General features: G+C 60.1%; 1 protein-coding gene across 3 annotated transcripts in view; it reads left to right on the plus strand.

Moving 5' to 3' along the window:
* The window catches only part of SHANK3 (SH3 and multiple ankyrin repeat domains 3), a 48312-nt gene extending 28922 nt beyond the window's left edge, over positions 1 to 19390 (plus strand). The window contains exons 18-22 of one of the 3 annotated variants that reach the window (XM_042993654.1): positions 3040 to 3170; positions 3797 to 3881; positions 8090 to 10349; positions 17216 to 17243; positions 18286 to 18399. In XM_042993654.1, coding sequence (XP_042849588.1) covers positions 3040 to 3170; positions 3797 to 3881; positions 8090 to 10349; positions 17216 to 17243; positions 18286 to 18306 — 2525 coding nt within the window. In that variant the 3' untranslated portion in view covers positions 18307 to 18399. Of the gene's footprint in view, positions 1 to 3039; positions 3171 to 3796; positions 3882 to 8089; positions 10350 to 17215; positions 18209 to 18285 lie in introns of those variants that run through there. The other 2 variants (XM_042993652.1, XM_042993653.1) reach the window with 2 other exon arrangements.
* Positions 19391 to 21690: the final 2300 nt, after the last annotated feature.

Raw genomic sequence — 21690 nt, forward strand, 5'->3', positions numbered from 1 at the left:
AGGCCCCACAGCATTGGGGAGGGAGCTTGGAGCTCCTCTGCCCAACATAGCCCAGGCTGTTGACTTCACCACCCCCTGCTCCTCCCATCAGGCCTCACCTGTTTGTTTGAGGCTCCTTCCTGTATGTTCTGTGTGTCCAGCCTGGCTGCAAAGAATGTAGCGTCCATGGTGGGGGGGACAGAGTCTGAGGTCCAGCATCTGGTGAGATCTCAGGGCCTGGCCTCTGCCAGCCTTCTCCATCTCTCAAGTGGACGGGAGACTCTTTCTGCTGAATAGGAGTCAGAGCCAGAGGGAAGCCTGAGGTGGCTTTGTGGCCCCAGGCATGTGTGTTTGCCCATTTGTCCGTGTGCCCGGTGCCCACCCATCCCTCACTCTGGGATCCACAGGGCCTTCCCTGTGCTGGGGGCACACCAACACCATCTGTCTGGGCCCAGGCTCTCCAGCATGGCCTGTGGTCCGGCCCTCAGAGCTCTCCTGTTGACCCTTGCCCTAGTCTCAGGTGAAGTGCTTTCCTTGGTGTCTTTTCAGGTATTAAAACTGGGTGTCCCCTAGGGACACCTTTCTTCACTCTATGAGGCAGACACAAGCTATTTCTGGAATATTTTGGTTCCGTCCTAAGATCATTAGCGGAGCTCCCAGGGTGCTATGCTGTGGCCTGGGCACTTCTTCCAGCTGTAGGGGAGGTGACGGGTGATTCCTCGCCCCTGGGGCCCATCATACCTGCTTGGGTTCTGGCTGTTTAAACAGCTGCACATCGAGCTGTGTCGCCAGCACATGTGGAATCTTGATAACCAGTGTATGTGAGGCTGATGGGAATGTGCGGTTCCCGGTGCCCCAGACCTGGTTCCCAGAGGGCTTCCTTTTCTTTTTCGAGTATGTAAAAGAATTTAAGAATATATTTTCTAATAATGGGGATTGGTGTGACCCTCACCAGCTGGTAGTTCGGAGAGTTCTCGGTTCCTTCTCTTTTGGAAATAATTCTGGCCTGGCCCCGGCACCGTCACCTTACCTCCAACAGCATTTGCTTTGCTAACTTCATGTGCACTCTGCTTTTGGTCTCTGGGATGAGTTCTTCTGGAGCTAGAGATGCAGCTTCTAAGTCCGCAGCTCGGGTGAGCACATGCTCACTTTTTACTTCACTCATGTCTTTATGTCTGAGGTTTCTGGAAAATGTGGCTGTTAAGTCTGACCGCTAACTTACTGGATCTATGATCTGGGGCACTCGGATCTCTCAGAAATTCAGTTTCTTTTTGGGTAAAAAGAGGGCGGTATCAGTATCCTCTTTGTGTGCTTGTGAGGAATGAGAGGAGAAGGCTCATCACAAGCTCTTTTAACTGAAAATCACCAAGGACTGAACGCAGGGTGGTGATGGTGGCTTCAGCTTCCAAAGGGGAATTATTTGCTTCATGACAAAAACAAAGAAGACGATCCCTCTAACGAGCCCTTCCTGGTGTGCACCTGGGCCCAGGTACAGTGGCGCTGGGAGCTCAGCCAGGACCGGTAAGCTAGTCTGTAGATGGAGCATGTTCTGGTGAGTTGTCACGTTTGCTGAACTCCTGTGTTACTCAGGGCCCAGGCTGGACGCTCAGGGCACGCAGGGGATGGTACTGGCTCTTTCCTCCTGAGAGCTCACGAGCTCTCTGGGGAGAGAAGGCGCACCGTGTGTGTTCAGTGCTTCCCCTGAGCCAGGCAGGGCAGCACTTCTCATGTGTGGACACTGACAGTAGGTACAGACAGTAGACGCTGAAGCAGCCACCATTTTAGGGTTGTTTTATCAGATAAGGAAACTGAGTCACAGAGAGGTTAAGTCAGGACAGAGGTGGTACGCGATGTGGGTCTGGTCCGGGTTGGGTGCCGGCCAGCTCTGACTTCTTTCTCCGTGGCAGTTGCCGAGTGGGTTGCAGAGGCAGAGCCAGGAGGTGCCGGTGGGAGGTGTTGGGGCTGACTGTGTCCTCTGACAACAGGCACTTGGAGAGCGAAAGCCCGGGCGTGACCAGACACATGGCCCTCTAGGGTGGCATGGGCCCTGAGGGCTTGGGGATTCAGACCCTGAGTGACGAGTGGGGTGAGGTCAGTGTGGCAGCCATGTGGGCACGGGAGCTGCCCCCAACTCCTGCTGCAGCCCACATCCGGCCCTGAGCGGACCACAGCTGCCAGTTCTCAGACACATGCGTTTAACACAATTTCCAAGTCATGTTGATAATCAAAAACACCACTTTAAAAAGTACTAAACAGCTTTAATAAAAACAAGCAAACAAAGCTTTTCTTTATGATGGATTTGAAAAGAATGCTGCCTGAGGCCTCCTGGTGCCTTTCTCCCTTCTAGGGCCTTGTTCACACATCAGCTCCCCACCCCTCCCACCCCCCATCTTCCTTACCCTCCTCTCAAGGGGCCCGTGGAAGCCCCTTCAGCACCATCAGCACCTCCCACCCAGGGTGGGGCTGCTTTTCCAGGAATGGAGGTTCTTTGGCCTGCTCATCTGCCTGGAGCCATATTTTTAGGTCCCTAGCCTGGGACTGTGAGTTCTGTTTTCAGGCAGTGTCCCCTGTTCGTTCATTCGTAGCTTATTCACACCTTCCATGGGCACCTGCTGCACACCAGGGTCTGTCCTAGGGCTGAGGTCCACCAGAGGCAGCTTAGCTTTTGGTGCAGCAGCTACAGACAGATGAGTAGTGCCAGGTGTTGAGGAGAAAAGGGACAGGGCCAAGGGCAACAAACTCAGGAAGACTTGAAACTCCAAACAGTGCCGTCCCTGTCCTGGTCCTCTCCCGAATGGTCAGTCAGGCTTTTCCTGGAGTGGGGTCCGAAGGGTGACCTGGACCACCCTTGGAGGACAGAGCGGCCAGGCGGGAGTGGGACTCAGATGGGATGCGTGTTACTCGGCTTCTGGCCCCCGGTCTCAGGTCTGGAAGAAGGGACATCAGGCGGGCAGGGCCCAGTGGCTCCGTTAACATCAGGAGGACTCAGCATGGGGTGCACGAGGGTGGAGCAGGTTCAGGGTCCGGGTGGTTGAGATGGTGCCTCCCTTGGCTGTGCAGAGAAGCTGGATGAGATCCTGGCAGCCGCCACGGAGCCCACGCTGAGGCCAGACATCGCGGACGCCGACTCCAGAGCTGCCACTGTCAAACAGCGGCCCACGAGTCGGAGGATCACACCTGCTGAGATCAGTGTAAGCCACCCCAGCAGCTGGAGGGGGGGGGGGGCATGGGGAGGGGAGAAGGCAGGGAGGGGCGCGGGGGTCAGAGCTCCATGTCCCCTACTGTGCGTTTGTGCATTTTTCTGGGGTGGGAGTCCGCCATTTGGACCCTCCTCTCCAGGGGTGAGGGTGAAGGACCCCATGGCTTCTCCTCACACACGTGGGGAAATCTTGTCCTCCCAGAATGGCCACAGTTTAACAAATGCTGAGTGCTCACTCTTGGCCCTGGGTCCCAGTGCCTCCTGCATAGCCACACCCAGGACCACCTAGAGCACCCCAGCCCTGTTGAGGGTACAATGCAGTGTCTCTGCACCCCGCCCCCCGACTCCTCTCACTTGGCATCTTCTGGGCTACTCCCCCAGCCTTGTCCATGTCAACCCTACCCAGTACTCTATGCCCAGGCCCCCACTGGCTATGCCCCTGCTCTCTGGAGTCTCTATGCCTGGGTCTGAGTCTTGGGTCAGGCCCCACTGGTCCAGCACCATTGCGATTAGTGTGTGGGGTGTTTGATCTCAGGCTTAGAAGGATGGCCGGGGCTGGATGGAGAACTGGGACCCCCAGTGCCCTAGAGCTTCCTTCTAACCCCCCAACTCCAACAGTCTTTATTTGAGCGCCAGGGCCTTCCAGGCCCAGAGAAGCTGCCCGGCTCCCTGCGGAAGGGGATTCCACGGACCAAGTCTGTAGGTACGGCTGGGCTGGGGGTTGCATGGGGCTGGGGTGGATGTGGGGCTGGAGGACCCTGTCTCTTCCAACCCTCCAATTGGGGCTTTAAGGTTTCCTCTGAGAACCCCATCTCCCTGGTCATAGCCCAGGAATCTCATTTGTTTGTGGACATATGTGGGATCCGTCCTTTCCCCAAATCCACAGAAACTGCCAAAAGAGACCCTTGAGGCTTCCTCACTCCATCCACCACTTCCTGTCCATTGTGCCCCCATCCCTGCTCTGGTCCACTATTGCCCCCCCATCCGCTCCTCCCCGTCCAGTCTGCGCCCCTCCATCCGCTCCTCCCCGTCCAGTCTGCGCCCCTCCATCCGCTCCTCCCCGTCCAGTCTGCGCCCCCCCATCCGCTCCTCCCCGTCCAGTCTGCGCCCCCCCATCCGCTCCTCCCCGTCCAGTCTGCGCCCCTCCATCCGCTCCTCCCCGTCCAGTCTGCGCCCCCCCCACACTCCTCCCCGTCCAGTCTGCGCCTCGCCATCCGCTCCTCCCCGTCCAGTCTGCGCCCCTCCATCCGCTCCTCCCCGTCCAGTCTGCGCCCCTCCATCCGCTCCTCCCCGTCCAGTCTGCGTCCCTCCATCCGCTCCTCCCCGTCCAGTCTGCGCCCCCCCACACTCCTCCCCGTCCAGTCTGCGCCTCGCCATCCGCTCCTCCCCGTCCAGTCTGCGCCCCTCCATCCGCTCCTCCCCGTCCAGTCTGCGCCCCTCCATCCGCTCCTCCCCGTCCAGTCTGCGCCCCCCCATCCGCTCCTCCCCGTCCAGTCTGCGCCCCCCCACACTCCTGCCTGTCCAGCCTGCGCCCCCCACCAGGTATTGCTCTGTATCTCTCTTTTCCTTCACAGCCAGTCTTCTCCAGAAGTCACTTGCAGTTGCTGTCTCTGTCCTCACCTGCTCCTCAGCTTGGGGCAGCGTAGCTCTGTCCACACCTAAAACTGACTTTGCTGCCACCAGGGTCACCAGTGGTTTGCAGGGCATTCCTTCCAGCAGACACATGACCAGCCCTTCTCTTGTTGACCTCAACTGGCATTTGAGTTTTCTGCTCACCTCCCCAGAGCTTTAGGACATTTCCTGGTTCTTTCCTCTGTTCTCAGGCTGCACCTGTTCAGGACAAGATGTAACCCTAAAAAAAACCTCCACACCCAATGTGGGTCCTCTCAAGGCTGTGTCCTTAGCCTCTGTGCCTTCTGTACCTGTCTCTTTGGGGCCTCATCATGCCTCACACTCGCTGTCACGCCTCTCATGTAGCCATCTCTCTCGGCCCCAGACTGGGGCATCTCACAAGCTCCACTCACTGCCCTTCCTTCTAGACGTGTAGTCCCCCCTCACCTGCCCACTTCTCCATCCATTCCTTCACAGACCTGCCCACTTGTCCGTCCATCTGTCTGCATACACTGCTGCTCCCCCATCATCTGTTCATCATCAGAGTAAACACCACACTGGTTCATCTCATACTTACAGTAACCCTGTTGAGGTAATACTGTTAGTACCTCTGTATTACAGGTAAGGAAACCAAGGTAAAGAGGTAAAGTGACTCGCCCAAGGTCTTACCTTGTCTTCTGGTAAGACATCATGCCAGCCATCTGCCCAGACCTGCCCAAAGGGGGCTTTCTGCAGAGCAGAGACCATCCCATATCCCTCCAGTTCACCCGTGGTGGGCTCTTCATTGCCTTGGGGCCTTGGGGACCAGTCTCAGCCTTCTCCTACTTCATCTGGGGGCATTTGTCTCCATTTCCTTCTTACCCGGGTGTACCAACACTCGCTGTTCTGCACCTGGCCTCAGTCTGCCTGGATGGCCTGTCGCTCAGCCCAGCCCAGTCCTAGGACTGACCACCACAGGTCCAGATCTCAGTGCCTTCCCTGCAGGACGTGAGCCTCTTGGTGGGTATTCCTCCTGGACCCTCCTGTGCTCGTTCTGTGAGTGAGTGAGAGGGGTCCATCTTCAGGCTCCTTGCCCTGGCCTGCTGCCCACCACCAACGTGAGTGGTGGTCAAGGTGTCAGATTCCCAGAGTCCCCCACCCACCCTTGTCCTGGGCACATGATTCAGTCCTGGAAACCTCAGGGTCCTGGTCCATAAACTTGAGTCCCATCTAGTACTTGCCTCCAAGTCTACGATGTGGCTCACCCAGTGGGCTGTACTCAGAGGCTGAGTATAGGCCTCAACCACTGATACTGTTCCTAGATGCAGGTCCTGAATCTTGAGGCTGGAACACAGTGTTTGAGAAATGTTTGCTACTCTTCATTGGACAGAGGTCCCCACCCCACCTTGGGTGGTATCAGAACAGATTCCCCACTTCATCCCAGGCAAGTGACTTACCTTCACCCTAAGTTAGAATTTGGCATGCCAAATCTCCTGCGTCTTCTAGGAGCACAAGCTTTTCCCCATGTAGTTTGTCTCATAAGATAAGTTGTGCAGCAGGGAGGAGGCCCCAAAAGAACCTGGCACAAATCCTGTGTCCAGCCATGGGGGTGGAAGGCAGACCTAAAAATGATGATGATGATGATGATGATGATGATGATGATGATGATCATCTCGGCCTCCTTCCTGGGATGCTTCTAGGTGCTCAGCCCCATGCTGTAGGCTTTAAATGGCTCCAGCTGTGGCAGCCCCACAACAGGGGCCGGCATTTCTCTTGAGATTAGGAAACTGACCTGCTAAGAGATTAAGTAATGTCAGACAGTAACTTCCAATGCTAGAATTCAAGCCACACGAAAACCCACCTTTGCTGCGCCCGGGGTGAAGAGCTGTCATGCAGGACAAGATGCAGATCGTGCAGTGCGGGAGGCCTGGGGAGACCCCCTTGGCTAAAGGAGGAGGTGGCTGGGAACAGGCAATCTGCACTGCAGTGAGTTCATAAAAATGCGAGCAAGTACAGAGTGAAGCCAAGTGTAGATTCCTAAGGCACTCCACCAGAGACCTGTGCGTATCAACACGGAGGAAACATTCACCCACTGTCCTCCGGTTGGGCCGTCGAACACTTGCAGCCTAACTGAACGTGCGTACGGTACAAGTGTCCATGCTGTGCCCACAAGGACACTTGGGAGATCTTGCCAGGCTCTGGCCGGGCAGCAGGACAATGAGGGCCCTGAGCATCCCAGTCCTGCTCTCGCACAGACCCTAACTCGGGCAGCAGAGCGGGTTTCATTTTAAGCCTGTGTTGCCCATGAGAGAATTGAGATTCAGGGGGGCCCAGGGCCTGGCCTGGGGTCACACAGCCCATAGGGAGTACAACCGACACATGGGTCAGGTGCTTAGTCTACAATTCCGCTTTAGCTCTTCCTCCTTCCCTTCCACCCTCCCTCACTGAAGTTCAGCCATTGAGGTTATAGCAGTGACCGGGCAGTGTGTCTGGTCCGGTCCACTTGGGTCTCTGGGATGGAGCCTCTCAGGGCTTGTCTTTTCACAAACACCTTCTCAGCTGGGCGCCAGCCTTCTTTCTGCCAGATGCATGGCTCAGCTGGCCACAGTCCTGCTGCCCCTCTGACTACAGTCCGTGCATCACTCCTACTCTGGGAGAGTGTGCCCCTAATTACTGACCATCTCTCTTCTTCCCATCTCTGGTTGCCACCAGGGAACTCCCGGTGACACCTGCTTGTTCCATTGCTGCAATGTGGCCTCGCTCAGTCTTGGATGGAAGCCATGCACCAGCCGCCCCTACCTCTTCTGTGCAGTTGTCTTCACCACTCCGCATGGGGGGATGTGTAGGGGCTGCCCCGATTCTCCCTGGGTGTCTTCTTTGGGCCCTCTCAGTGTGATGGGGCTTGGGCAGGTCTTGGCCCAAACCCAAGACTTTGGGTCCTTTCACAGTCTGTTGGTGGGGCCCTCCTCTGCCTTATATCTGAAAGAATACCTCTCCCCACGTCTTTCCAAGAGCCCCCTCCCCCCAACTCAACACTGGGCTTGGGGTGCAGAGCTGGCATCCAGGGAGGAGCCCAGACTAGGGGCCTCGCTCAGATCTCCTGCTCTGGGCTGCCTTGTCCCCTTTTCTCTCAGACCCCAGCCTCCGTGCCCTTCCTGACCCCGTCCTCCCCCACTGGGTATCACTTCCCGCCAATTTCTAAGGGGGTGGCTTCGCAGTCCTTGCATCTGGGGCCATGGCTGCCCTCAGGTGGAGTCAGGGCAGGGCTGGCCCCTGCACAGGGCCGGTGCCAGGGTCTCACCAGGGCCCTTCTGTCCGCAGGGGAGGATGAAAAGCTGGCGTCCCTGCTGGAGGGGCGTTTTCCGCGCAGCACGTCCATGCAAGATACGGTGCGTGAGGGCCGTGGCATCCCGCCCCCGCCGCAGACCGCACCGCCGCCCCCACCCGCTCCCTACTACTTCGACTCCGGGCCGCCCCCCGCCTTCTCACCGCCACCCCCTCCGGGCCGCGCCTACGACACAGTGCGCTCCAGCTTCAAGCCCGGCCTGGAGGCGCGCCTGGGCGCTGGGGCCGCGGGCCTGTACGATTCTGGCGCGCCCCTGGGTCCGCTGCCCTACCCAGAGCGGCAGAAGCGTGCGCGCTCCATGATCATCCTTCAGGACTCGGCGCCGGAGGCGGGCGACACCCCCCGGCCTCCTCCGGCAGCCACCCCACCGGAGCGTCCAAAGCGGCGGCCGCGGCCACCCGGCCCCGACAGTCCCTACGCCAACCTGGGCGCCTTCAGCGCCAGCATCTTCGCGCCGTCCAAGCCTCAGCGCCGCAAGAGCCCGCTGGTGAAGCAGCTGCAGGTGGAAGACGCTCAGGAGCGCGCAGCCCTGGCAGTGGGCAGCCCTGGCCCGGGTGGCGGCAGCTTCGCCCGGGAGCCCTCCCCGACGCACCGTGGGCCTCGGCCAAGCGGCCTTGACTACGGCCCCGGGGAAAGCCCCGGCCTCGCGTTCGGGGGCCCAGGCCCGGGCAAGGACCGGCGGCTGGAGGAGCGGCGCCGCTCAACCGTGTTCCTGTCGGTGGGAGCCATCGAGGGCAGCACACCTAGCACAGACCTGCCCTCCCTGCAGCCCTCCCGCTCCATCGACGAGCGCCTGCTGGGGGCTGGCGCCGCCACCACCACCACCGGCCGAGACCTGCTCCTGCCCTCCCCCGTCTCTGCTCTGAAGCCATTGGTCAGCGGCCCGAGCCTTGGGCCTTCAGGCTCCACCTTCATCCACCCACTCACCGGCAAACCCCTGGACCCCAGCTCGCCCCTGGCCCTCGCCCTGGCCGCTCGAGAACGTGCTCTGGCCTCCCAGGCACCCTCCCGGTCCCCCACGCCTGTGCACAGCCCTGACGCTGACCGCCCCGGGCCTCTGTTCGTGGATGTGCAGGCCCGCGACTCTGAGCGAGGGGCGCTGGCCTCCCCAGCCTTCTCCCCAAGAAGCCCCGCCTGGGTTCCTGTGCCTGCTCGGAGGGAGCCGGAGAAAGCACCCCGGGAGGAGCGCAAGTCGCCAGATGATAAGAAGTCCATGATCCTCAGCGTCCTGGACACATCCCTGCAGCGGCCGGCCGGCCTCATCGTCGTGCACGCCACCAGCAATGGGCAGGAGCCCAGCGGGCTGGGGGCTGAAGAGGAGCGCCCGGGCACCCCGGAGCTGGCCCCCGCCCCCGCACAGTCAGCAGTGGTGGCAGAGCCCCTGGCGAGCCCCCGGGCTCAGCCCCCTGGCAGCACGGCTCCGACAGACCCCGGGCCGGGCCAGGGCAGCTCCGAGGAGGAGCCAGAGCTGGTGTTCGCTGTGAACTTGCCGCCCGCCCAGCTGTCCTCCAGCGATGAGGAGACCAGGGAGGAGCTAGCCCGCATTGGGCTGGTGCCGCCTCCCGAAGAGTTTGCCAACGGGGTCCTGCTGGCCACCCCACTTCCTGGCCCAGGTCCCTCACCCACCGTGGTGCCAGGCCCGGCCTCAGGGAAGCCGAGCAGCGAGCCGCCTCCTGCCCCTGAGTCTGCAGCTGACTCAGGGGTGGAGGAGGCTGACACACGCAGCTCCAGCGACCCCCACCTGGAGACCACGAGCACTATCTCCACGGTGTCCAGCATGTCCACCCTGAGCTCGGAGAGCGGGGAGCTCACTGACACCCACACCTCCTTCGCCGATGGACACACTTTTCTACTCGAGAAGCCACCAGTGCCTCCCAAGCCCAAGCTCAAGTCCCCGCTGGGGAAGGGGCCGGTGACCTTCAGGGACCCGCTGCTGAAGCAGTCCTCGGACAGTGAGCTCATGGCCCAGCAGCATGCCGCCTCTGCCGGGCTGGCCTCCGCTGCCGGACCTGCTCGCCCTCGCTACCTCTTCCAGAGAAGGTCCAAGCTGTGGGGGGACCCCGTGGAGAGCCGGGGACTCCCAGGGCCTGAAGATGACAAACCAACTGTGATCAGTGAGCTCAGCTCTCGCCTGCAGCAGCTCAACAAAGACACACGCTCCTTGGGGGAAGAGCCGGTTGGTGGCCTGGGCGGCCTGCTGGACCCTGCCAAGAAGTCGCCCATCGCGGCAGCTCGGTGAGCAGGGCAGTGTGGGGAGGGTCCTGTCCCGTGTCCATGGCCCCCCCCCCCGTGTTTTTCCTCTTGTCTGTCCACCATCGGAGGTTTCCTCCGTTCCCCTCCCCAGTCCATTCTATCCCACCCCTTACCTGTCCGTGGCATGCCTCTCTGTCCACTTGTGTCCTTTGTCTGCCCTTGCTTTGTCTGTGTGAGACAAGTCTCATTCAGGGATCCGAAATCTTGGGGCCGCTGTTCTCTCCATCCTGTTGGTGCTAGGAGTGGGGGCTGGGCACCCATCAGAGACCCAGCGGGGCCGAGCACCTCCACAGCCCTCCTGGAGACGCCCTGCCTTGGGGGGTTCTTGTGGGCTCTCACTCTTTTGCTCCCGACCAAAGCTGCCTCTCCTGTTACGGGTTGTTCTGTGCTCCATCCTGGAGTTGCAATCCGCTCCCCTCCCCCCACTGTTCAGCTTCGCTGTGAGCCTGTGGGCCCCCAACCCCATCCTCCCTGTGGCCACATGGCTGGTGCCACCTTTCCTGTAGCTGCCTCCTGCCTTGCTTCCTTTTGAGGCTTAGAGTACACAGACTCCTTTTCCTTTTGGGACGCACCAGCAGCTCCCTGTGTTCTGCCCCAGAAAAATTTGTCTCTCTGCTCTGCCTCAGAGCCCCTTAAACACAGACTGCAGTGCATTTTCAAAGTGCATTAAGAAGCCATTCTTAGGGGGAAGTCACAGCATCCCTCCATACTCCATCTGCCCTCTCGCCTTCTCCGTACCTTCCCTGTTCCTCTGTCTGTCTGCTCGTCCCACCTCTTGCCCAGGGTGGGGACTTGAAGAGGCCACGTTGTGCCCTGGAAATGGGGGTGGGGGTTGCTGAGCAAGGGGCTGGGGTGCTGCTCTGGTAGAGCTGCCAGAGCCCCTGGGCTGGTCCCTTGGATATTTCCTTGAGGACCCCATTCCCAAGGCTTTGCTCCTGAAGGGATCCCCCTTGGGCCTGTGGGCTCCATGGATGTTGGTGGGAGAGCTGGTTCCTGCCCACTGGTGCTGGTCTGAGGCAGCGCTGGTAACCCCCTGGCTGGCCCTTGTCTGCCCTTTTCAAGCTGCCTTTGCCTTCTGTACCCCTTTAGGCCCTCCTCCCTCTTCTGGCTTTGTCGGGGGTGGGGTGGGGTGGGGTGTGAGGTGCCACTGCCTGGCCTCCTTCTTGCTCCCTGAAGACCAGCCTATTGGGCCCTTTCCTGTCAGCCTTGGAAGGCACAGCTCACAAAGTGAGGGATTCGGTCTTATTCACACGGGCTTGTCTGATTTACCTTCTTCCAGTTAAGGGTTCAAAAGATATGTGGGGGCTTGGGAAGCTCACGGTGCCTCCCCTAAGTGGTCCAGGAATATTGTCCTTCAGCTCCTGTCATCTCAGGGGCTCACTTTGGGGCCCTCTCCCCTTTTTGCCTCTTCCAACTCCCAGCTGAATGTGAAAGCCCTCTTTCCAGCAGGGCAATGCCAAAGGTACCCTGAGAGTGGGCGTTATGGGCATGGCCAGGGTATCCATTTGGGATGAGTAGCCCAGGTCCTGGGCCTCTGCAGGACCTAACCCCTGGGGATGGGGGCGGGGGGGGGGTTCCCTGACCCACCCTCGACCAGCCCCTATCTTCATCTCTGCTTCTCCTCCCTTGCCAGTCCCTCTGTTCTCTATGTCCTTTGGTCCCAGTGAAAATTAAAGCCATTTAAAGTGGGAAGCACAGTTCCTGATACAGTGCAGGCCCTCAATAAACGTTTGCTCAACAGACGAAAGAACTAAGCTAAATGCAAGCACTGTCTTTTGTGACCTGTAATCTAGGGAGGGGGCTTAGGATAAATATCACTGAAGGACAGACACATGATTCAGATGCACTGGTTGTTGGACCCCATGATCAGGCTCAGGCGAGCCTGGGTCTTGTCATTTGCTCTGCTGGCTCCCATGGGGTGGCTGGGCACCCTGAGCATTTCTCCTCTGTCAGGGTAAAGGTCTCTTGTCCCATGGCTCTGGGTTGTGCCAGGACCCTGTGTTTGTGTTCTGATTTGGACATGGGATGGGGCAGGGCAAGACCCACAGGTGCCAGCTTTGCACCCCACCTACCCCACAGGTGCACTGGAAAGGGAGCCTCTTTGACTTGGCACTTCTTGCAAAAGTCCAGCCTCTGATTGGCTTCACATGGGTCCCCTGCTTTCCCCTGGATGAATCAGCAGGGTCAGGGATGCTGTAAGGCCTCCATTGGCCAGGCCTGAGTCCTGTGCTCTCCTGGGAGCTGGGGCACGGGGCCAGCCCACCTAGCAAACAGGTGCTGAGAGTGAGGGAGGGCGGGTCTCCAGAGGAAAATCAGCTGCTGTTACGGGGGTCCAGATGCTGGAAAACCTAAAACAACACAAGTCCCTTGTGACATGTTCTCACCAATGTCGGCAGTTTGCTTCATTCCCTGGCATCAGCTTGGGGTCAGAGGGCCCTGGATATCAACTCTCAGCTAGTTGCATCTGAGCTCTGTAGTCTTGGACGAGCCACTGTGAACTTCAGTCCCTCCCCTGAGAGATGGTGACGGTGACACCCTGAAGCACCAAGCTCAGGGCTGCAGCATGGTGGGCTCTCATGAAGTGGGCGCTCAGCCAGGTCCTTCGTGGGAAATAAAAGGGCCGGATATTGCGCTAGAAAATGCCAGGTCATATTATTTCACTTCTACAGCCATTCTCTCAGATGGATAACAGTATACTCTCCATTTTCCAGACAATAAAACTAAGGTTCTAAAGAGGTCTATTGCAGCTGGTAAGTGGTGGTATCTGTCTGGCCCCAAGCCCCACTCTCTGTTCACTGTACTCTCGGGGCTGTGTCGTTAAGCCCCTTCTGGTGACGGATGCTGGGTTTCTGTGCGGTAGCCTCTCACACAGAAATGCGCACCTGTTCACTGGGTAGACTGACACCGTTATCTATCAATCGCGTATATCACAAATAGCACGTGTATTCTGAAATCGCTTATCCTCGAGTCCGCGCAGCGCTCCCTCGTCAGCCCAGCTACGCGGAGCCATCCCTCTGCCCTGCCTTCCTATTCCCACTTCCCTCTGCACCCCCTTCTCTCGTTCACACTTCCTTTGGCCCTCTCTGCTTCCCCTCACCCCTCAGATCTGGGTGAAACCACAGTCCCCTGGCGTGGACCCCACTGCCCACTCTTGGCTTCTGGCCAGAGGCAGGGGGCTGAGCGGAGGATTCAGTGAGCGTGTGGAGTCGGCCCCTCCATGTGGCTGGCAGGAGCTGTGGTGCCCGCCAGGGCTGCTGGGCAGCTCTCGTTTGCAGCTCACTGTGGCCGGAACCTAGCACTCCTCTCTCATTTAGCGATGAACTGCTAGCGATACGGCCTCTAAGAGAAACGTTCAAAGTGCGGGAAGTTCCGGTGTCTGGGTGGGGCTGTTTCCTTCCCGGGACCATTCTTGGCAGAGGCCCCAGAGTAATTGCCTTGGCCACCTGGAGGGACCTCTGGCTTTTTGCAACATCGATCCTAGACTATTCATCTGCTCTATGCTTCTAGCTTCGGGTCTAGCCCTCGTATAGACAGGACGTCCATCTTCTCAGAGCCCCACCATGGTCTTTGAGGCTCACGTCTGTACCCAACTCCACTCGCCTTCGGATCGGAATCCCACATGTCGTCTGAAGTCCATAGTGTCTCTGAGCACCGCAGAAACACTCAGCTCTGCTGTGGCTTTCAGCTTTACATCTGTCTGACCCTCACCTCTGGTTTCATAGAAAAAAGTTCATGGTGAAATAGCTGTGGAAATACAAAGTGGAAGGGGTGTCTTTCCTGCATCTTCTTAGCCCCTTTGATGTGCTTTGCGCCATGGTCTCGAACCTGTTAGGTCTCAGCTTCTCTGGCAGATCGTTAGTAAGTGTCTTGCAGAAGACACACATTCCTTATAATGGGGTAGAAACCCTGCTCTGGTGACTTTCTGTGGACCCTGTTCTACTAACACGTTTGGCTGGGATCTGGATACCACCTTGTGTCACCGCAGGTATCTCAAGGCCAGTGGGGCTTCTTCTGAAACCCGGGCTGACACTTGTGGTGTGACGGCCGACGCGAGAGCACTGGGGCCAGGATGTGCTTTGTCCTCGCAGGCCACACGAAACTGGGTCACATGCTTCAGGAGCCCTGAACTATGCTGGGGGAGCAGGAAGTGCTCACAGATGAGGGGATGTAGAGGCATTTGGAGTGTGTTGAGGTTGGGCGGTGAGAAGGCGAAAGGCTGGAGACGCCCTGAGCGGAGAGTGCGCTTTGAAGCTTAGGAGTCTGTATCTAGTTTTGCGCTGCTGTCGAGGGTTACGTCCCTGAGTGGAGCTCCCGGACTGCAAAAGCCCACGAGGCCTAGACCTGCCCTGCATGAGTGCGCTGGCAGAAGGCCCAAGACAGAGGCCAGGACCAGAGCTTGGGCTTTTCCTTGTCTGTTGGTGCCAACAGGCAGTCAAGCCTGGGAGGGACACGTCCCGTTATTTTTGTTCGCTGACATTTGGCTTTGTCAGTGAGGAGATGAGCTGAGAGGTGCTGAGTGAAAATGTCTGGACCCTGAGGTGGCCGGGGGGTGAGGATAAGGGCCTGGGTTAATGCTGGGAGCCCTCCATGAAAAGGAGGAGGAGCTGAGGGTGGCTCCCGGTCCCTGGTGTGGGGAGCACTGGGGGAAGGGAGAGCATGTTGGGAGGCCCCAGTAGAGGTCTGGAGCTCAGGAGAGCCTGGGCTCCCACGAAGCATTCTTGGGCACGTCAGCCGTAGCCAAGGGTGGGAGTGGACTACGTGGCCCAGGAGAAAGTGTGTGTGCCGAGAGGAGAACCCACAAAACCCATCTAGGAAGGAAGGGGTCCTGCTACAGCCTGGGTAACTGCAGGGGTGTGGGGCGAGGGGCGAGGGGCAAGGGGCGAGGCCAGACCCCAGTGGCTGAGGAATCACCAGGCAGCAAGACAGTAGCAGATTCAGACGTGGTGGAAGAGACGTCCGGGGCCGCGGAGCCTTGCGGAGCCATCTGGAGGAGGATGCTGACGGCATCCGGGGGTGCCCGGTGAGGTACCGCTCGTTAGGGGGCGGGTGGCCCAGAACCCCTTTGGGAGGCTGGCGGGTGCTGTGATGTGGCCACACCGTGGCTGGGGCCCGGCTGGGGCGGCGTCAGTTGAGACTGGCAGTGGACGGTGACGGCTGTGCCGAAGTGGCGTGGAGACTTGGCTGTGGCCGCTGCTGGGGTTCCTGCTCAGGGGACGACGTGGGCAGTTCCCTGCTCCCCTGGAGGAAGGGAGGAGGGGCAAGCACTTGGGCCATGGGTACCCTTGGCCACTCCCTGCTGTGTCCTGGGGCCTTGGGAGGCCACAGACTTCCTTGTGCTCTTCTTGTAGGCCTCCTGCCATGTCCACCATGCTTTGGGCATCCTTAGGACTGGCTCTCTCCCCACTTGCCCACCCAGTGGAATACGGCTCTTCATTCCCTCACTCATGGCACCTCCTGGCATCAGCCGCATTTTCTCCGGCAGGTGCCCATCTCCTGGCACCCACCACCTCTCCTCAGGAGGGTCTGCCTGGGTGCTGCTAGAGCCCGCCTCAGCCCTCTGACAGGAAGGAGCGCTTCGGCACTGGCCAGAAGGGCGTCCTGGAGCCCAGACCCTGCTCTGGGCTCAGGCCAGGCGTCTCCACTGCACTCCCCAGCACCCGCCCGGTTCTCTCTGCCTTCACAGCTTGGCTGTGGTCCTGCCAACTTGTCAATATGCTTCTGTCACACCGGAGACCCTGGGCACACCCACATGGTTCCACTGAAACTTAACCCTTGGGGTACGGCTAAGCAGGATTCCCTCCTGAGACACGAGGTCCTCAGGCCTGAGTCGCTGTGTGAGAGTCGTGGTGGAGCTATACTGGGGCCATCCCCTCAGCACCTTCCCCTGCACTGCAGCCCCCACCCTAGCATTTCCCTAGCAGTCACCGCCACCTGGGCACCCACCACCCCCTTGCAACATCCCCTTGGGTACCCTCCCTCTCTCCTTCACCGCCGACCCGCTTTGCCCCAAAGCCCAGGTGGTGCCAGGGAGATCAGGTGTGGTGGGAGCAGGGAGGGTTTTTTCTGGCCGGTGCCTGTTCCCTGAGCCCACCCCAGGTGTCCTTAGAGCCCCTCACCATGGGGGGTAGGGTGGAGGGAGGCCTGGTTTCAGGAGGCTCTGCTGTGGGTCTGAGCCCTGGGGGGAGGCAGCGGGGAGAGCGGCTGAGGGGAGAAAGCCGGTGGAAAGTGATGGAAGCTGGAAACTGGAACTGAGGTCGAGCGGGAGGGACAGACAGAGCTGGATCTTTAGGGAGAGGCTGGTCTTGCCCAGGTGGGAGATGAAAAGACAAAGCCCGCACGGAGGGGCGGAAGGACGCCCAGGGTGCCCTGTGCGGTGCGAGACTGGCACCAGTCAGGATAGCGCAGAGGTGGATGGGGGCACCCAGAGGAGGCTCCTCAGCCCGGCAGGGGCAGGGGCAGGGAGGGGGGATGGCAGCTGCAGAGGCCAGTCAGGCCGCAGAGAGTGTAAGGGGACATGAAGTGTCACCCAAGTGCCAGGTGTCTGCCGAGCACTTGCCACACAGTGTCCCAAGGAAAGCCTGTGGAGGTCACACAGGCAGACCCGGAACCCACCCAGATCTGCCCACGTGTGGCCTGCAGGTCCCTTTCCCCAGCAGCCCCAGATTTGCTCTCTCCCATTGTACCTGACTGAGTTCCTCCCCCAGTGGGTGTCTGGCCAGGGAGACCTGTACCTGGCTGCCATACTGTAGCTGTGACTGTGGGCCATGTGCCTGCTGTGTGGGCCTGGGCTGCTAACACTCTTTCTCATTGCTCTCTCCTGCCCATCTGCATGTGGCTGCTCTGTCTAGCTGCGCGGTGGTCCCGAGCGCCGGCTGTGTAAGTGAGCATGCCCATCCCATGCCTCTCACTGTCCATAGCTGCACCTGGTCACCCTGGTCTCTGCTCTGCTTGGCTTCGTGAGGCTTCTGTGCCACCGACAGCCCCCTGAGGCTTCCCCTGGGCGCAACTGGGGATAGGGACTGAAAGGAGGGGGTGGGAGAGGGGAGTGGGTTTTCTCTGGAGGTGCCCCCAGGTAGGCCTCCCACCATGGCCATGCTGGAGAGGGGCTGCAGGTCTGGGGGTCCTGTCAGGTGATGTTGGGAAGAGAGGCATCATTTGTGTGTGTGTGTGTGTGTGTGTGTGTGTGCACATGTGCTGCTGTGTCCCTGTCACGAACAGGCTGCTGCCATTCCTGCCGCTGCTGCTGCATGTCTGTGACGCGTGTGGGTGCCGTCCTGTGCAGGGAGGCCGACTGTCATGGGTGTGTCGCTGCCTGACACCTGCACATGCTGCTGCTCTGTGTGGGCATGAGCGCTGCCTGGTGTCTGTCTCTGACTCATGGACTTACTTGGTCAGTCTGTGCAGCCACCAGCCTTCATCACGACTCAGCCGTCCCTGAAGCCTGCCCAGGTTTCTCTGGGTCTCCTCAGGAGAGCAGAGCTGTGTGTGGGAGTGGGGAGAGGTACTGCCAGTCTTACTGTCCAGGACACGGGCAGATGGGGCAGTGCCCAGAGCCCGTGTCGGAGGCTGTCAGGGATGGGGCAGTCGGCCCTTTGCCACGAGAGGCTCTTTCCTCTGGTGGGCTGCTCTTGGATCCCCATGGAGTGAAGGGGCCCTCTGTTTTTACTCTTTATGTTCCAGTTTAGGCCCCTTCTCTCCCGGCAGGGCCCTGACTCTGACCCTGGGGGCCAAACAGAGGGGCCCTATCATGACCACAGGACCCCACCCTTCTTTCTTCCTGTGGCCCTAAGGCTACCCCCACCCCAGCCCCAGTACCCACCCGACCTGCGTCCTCCTGGCCACTGGCCCCTCTCCCCTCTGCCTGCCCCCACGTCTCCTGGCGCCCCTCACCTGGCCTTGACCCCCTCTCCCTCCGCAGGCTCTTCAGCAGCCTCGGTGAGCTGAGCTCCATCTCAGCGCAGCGCAGCCCTGGGGGCCCGGGCGGCGGGGCCTCCTACCCGGTGCGGCCCGGCGGCCGCTACCCCGTGGCGCGGCGCGCCCCGAGCCCAGTGAAGCCCGCGTCGCTGGAGCGGGTGGAGGGGCTGGGGGCGGGCGCGGGGGGCGCGGGGCGGCCCTTCGGCCTCACGCCTCCCACCATCCTCAAGTCGTCCAGCCTCTCCATCCCGCACGAGCCGAAGGAGGTGCGCTTTGTGGTGCGCAGCGTGAGCGCACGCAGCCGCTCGCCCTCGCCGTCGCCGCTGCCCTCGCCAGCGCCTGGCCCCGGCCCCGGGGCCCCCGGCCCGCGCCGGCCCTTCCAACAAAAGCCGCTGCAGCTGTGGAGCAAGTTCGACGTGGGCGACTGGCTGGAGAGCATCCACTTGGGCGAGCACCGCGACCGCTTCGAGGACCACGAAATCGAGGGCGCGCACCTGCCGGCGCTCACCAAGGACGACTTCGTGGAGCTGGGCGTCACGCGCGTGGGCCACCGCATGAACATTGAGCGCGCGCTCAGGCAGCTGGACGGCAGCTGACGCCCCCTCCCCACGTCCCAGCCGCGCCCTGCCGGCAGGGCCCCCCACCCCCGCCCCCGGGCCGCGGGCTCGGCCTGCCCCCCACAAAGGCGCCCGGGCCAGGAATGTTGCATGAATCGTCCTGTTTGCTGTTGCTCGGAGACTTGCCCTGTACATTGCTTAGTGCCCTCCCCGGCCGGCGAGTCCCACCCAGCACACGGTCAGGAAGGGCGAGGGCCAGGGGAGGCTGGAGCGGGAGAGGGTTGGGGGTGGGGTGCTCCGGCCTGACCATCTCCCGCACAGCTCCTGGTGGCTACTCTCCCAGAGGGGGGGGACCTAGTCCAGCATGCGAGGTCAGGACACACCTTGGTGACTCGGGGGGAGGGGGGAGACTTGGGGTTCTCGGTTGGGGGCCTAGGAGCCCCCCCCTGTTTTGCATATTTTAATCCACTCTATATTTGGAACGAGAAAAGGAACAAATATCTCTGTCCTTAATAGCTTCCCTTCCCCTCCCCTACAGCCCCCCCCCCCCCCCCCCACTGGTTCCGCTGCTGCTGCCCAGTCTTCCATCTCTGGCCCCTCACTGCCACTGCCACCCCACATGGGGCGGGGGACGCTCCAGCTGGTCTGGGGTTGGCCAGGGTCCTAGTAGCCCGCCCTGGGGCCCCAGCTCGGCCCTCTCCCCTCGCTGAGCTATAGTGTGCCCCACCGACCCTTCAGGTGCTGCGTGGAGGAGGGGCGGCAGGCAGCGAGTCCTGCTGGGCACTAGCCAGGTCAGGTGGCCTGGGAGACCATTGCCCTGGGGAGGGGCAGGGCCCTGGCATCCGCCCCAGCCAAGTCCCTCACAGGGTCCCTTCCCAGGAGGGGTCTAGCCTCCTCCCCACACTGTTGGGCAACCACAGCAGAGAAGCCTCCCTGCCTCAGACCCCAAAGTCTCCTGTTCCTGCCCTGTGTGTGTGTGTGTGTGTGTGTGTGTGCGCGCGCGCGTGCGCACGTGCGAGTGTGTGAAACTCTGGGTGCGGCTGAGTGCGTCGGAGCCCTGTGTGTGCCTGACTGGAGTGTGGTCCCAACGGGCCACTCTGGACTAGTGTGGGGGCTTCAGCAGTGTGCACAGGGTGCATGTATGGGTGTGTCCCTGTGAAAGCACCCCATTTCCACTTCCAAAGAAAGTCAGAGGCACCCTAGGACCTGCTGTTTGCCCAGCCCGTCCTTCCAGAGCCTCGTCTAGCCTGAGCGGGCCTCCTTGGTGAGGCTCTGCTGCTTGGACAGGCTCCCAAGAGCCCTTGGAGGCAGTGCCCCGCCCCCCACTGGGCTTCTGGGGGGGGAATCATAGAGGACCCCTAGAGTCAGGCCACCGCAAGCCCTGGGGAGAGGCAAAGACCCCAGAGGGCACCCCAGCCCCCCTTACTGTGACTCCTCACACTCAGCAATGACCTGTGGGGTGGGGGGCCCTGGGACGTTTTTAAACCTAGGGTTTGGAGTCTGGACTAAGCTCCATCCACGTCACTCACAAGTTTCTGTTTATATTTCTAGCTTTTTTTAATAAAAAAAAAAAAACAGAAAACTGAAGTTTTCACAGCCCAGGGGCCTGGCACGCCGGTCTGTGCCCGCCTGCCCCGCCCTGGCCCACCGGCCCCATTCCCTGGGCAGAGTCACACCCAGTAACCCTCTCACCGACAGACCAGGTCACACACAGCAGCAGTCACTGTAACAGACTGCCACATACACCCTCAGTCTCACACTCACCTGTGGGTTTTTGGTTCCGTTCAATTTGGGTTTTTAACTTTACAGGGTCAGTCCCGCTTCACCCCTCCTTTTGTATGGAGTTCCATCCGGGGGATTTCACCCCTGCTCCAGTCCTGAGGCCTCCTGACCCTGACGTTGTGATACACCCCACAGAGATCTATGTTTCTTATATTATTATTATTGATAATAATTATTATAATATTATTATGTAATAAATTTATAAGAAATGAAGCCGTCTCTCAGTTGCCTGTTTGAGGAGGTATTGGGAGCACAAACTGCTGTCCCCTGAATGGGACGAACCTCAGCCTTGACACGAGCATTCGGCCACATGCACTGGTGGCTCTCAGCCCTGTCTCAGTCTCCTTGTTGACCCCACGTCCCCATGCCGGCCTTCTCTTCGCATCTCTTCCGGACTCCTGCCGGGCCTCAGCTCATGCTTCCTGTCTGGAAGCTTTTCTCTCTGCCCGCCAGCTCACTGAGTGTAGCCCTCCTGAGGTAGGAGTCCAGTTGTCCTCTGTCCCCCTGCCCCACCTCCCCCACCGTGTCCATTTGTTTCTGAATTCTTTGAAGCTTTTCATGTCTGTGCCTGCTGTCCTGCCCCCACGGCTACTGCCCTTGTCCGGGCTTTACTACCCCCCCCACCCCGAGCTGACAGTCATGTGAGCAGCTGGCTGCTACCAGCCAATGATGTGGCAAGGCTAGTGTGGCACCGGGTGGGGCGTGGCCCACCCACAGGAAGGGCAGAGGCACCTTAAGGGTGGAAGAGAGGGTGAACAGTGTGGATGGATGGATATCTTCTCACAGAGGGGGCACAGGAGGCCCAGCGGGAGTTGGGAGAGGGCTCCCCAGGCATCAGTTACCTGACAGGGTCGTGGCAGGGGCAGTGCCGGCAGATCCTGGCCCCACTGGGTCAAGGTGGAGTGCAGATCTGACAGTAATAAACGTGGACCTTGACTTGCGTTATCGATGGTCAGGGGTGGGACCAGTGGGAGACACCACCGGAAAGTGTGAAGATCCCAGAGGGAGTGAAGTGGCTGGGAGACGGACAGACTCCGGTGTCTTCACCCAGAGGAGGTGGGGGCAGGCAG

The sequence above is a fragment of the Panthera tigris genome, chromosome B4 (assembly GCF_018350195.1).
Source record: "Panthera tigris isolate Pti1 chromosome B4, P.tigris_Pti1_mat1.1, whole genome shotgun sequence".
NCBI lineage: Eukaryota > Metazoa > Chordata > Mammalia > Carnivora > Felidae > Panthera > Panthera tigris.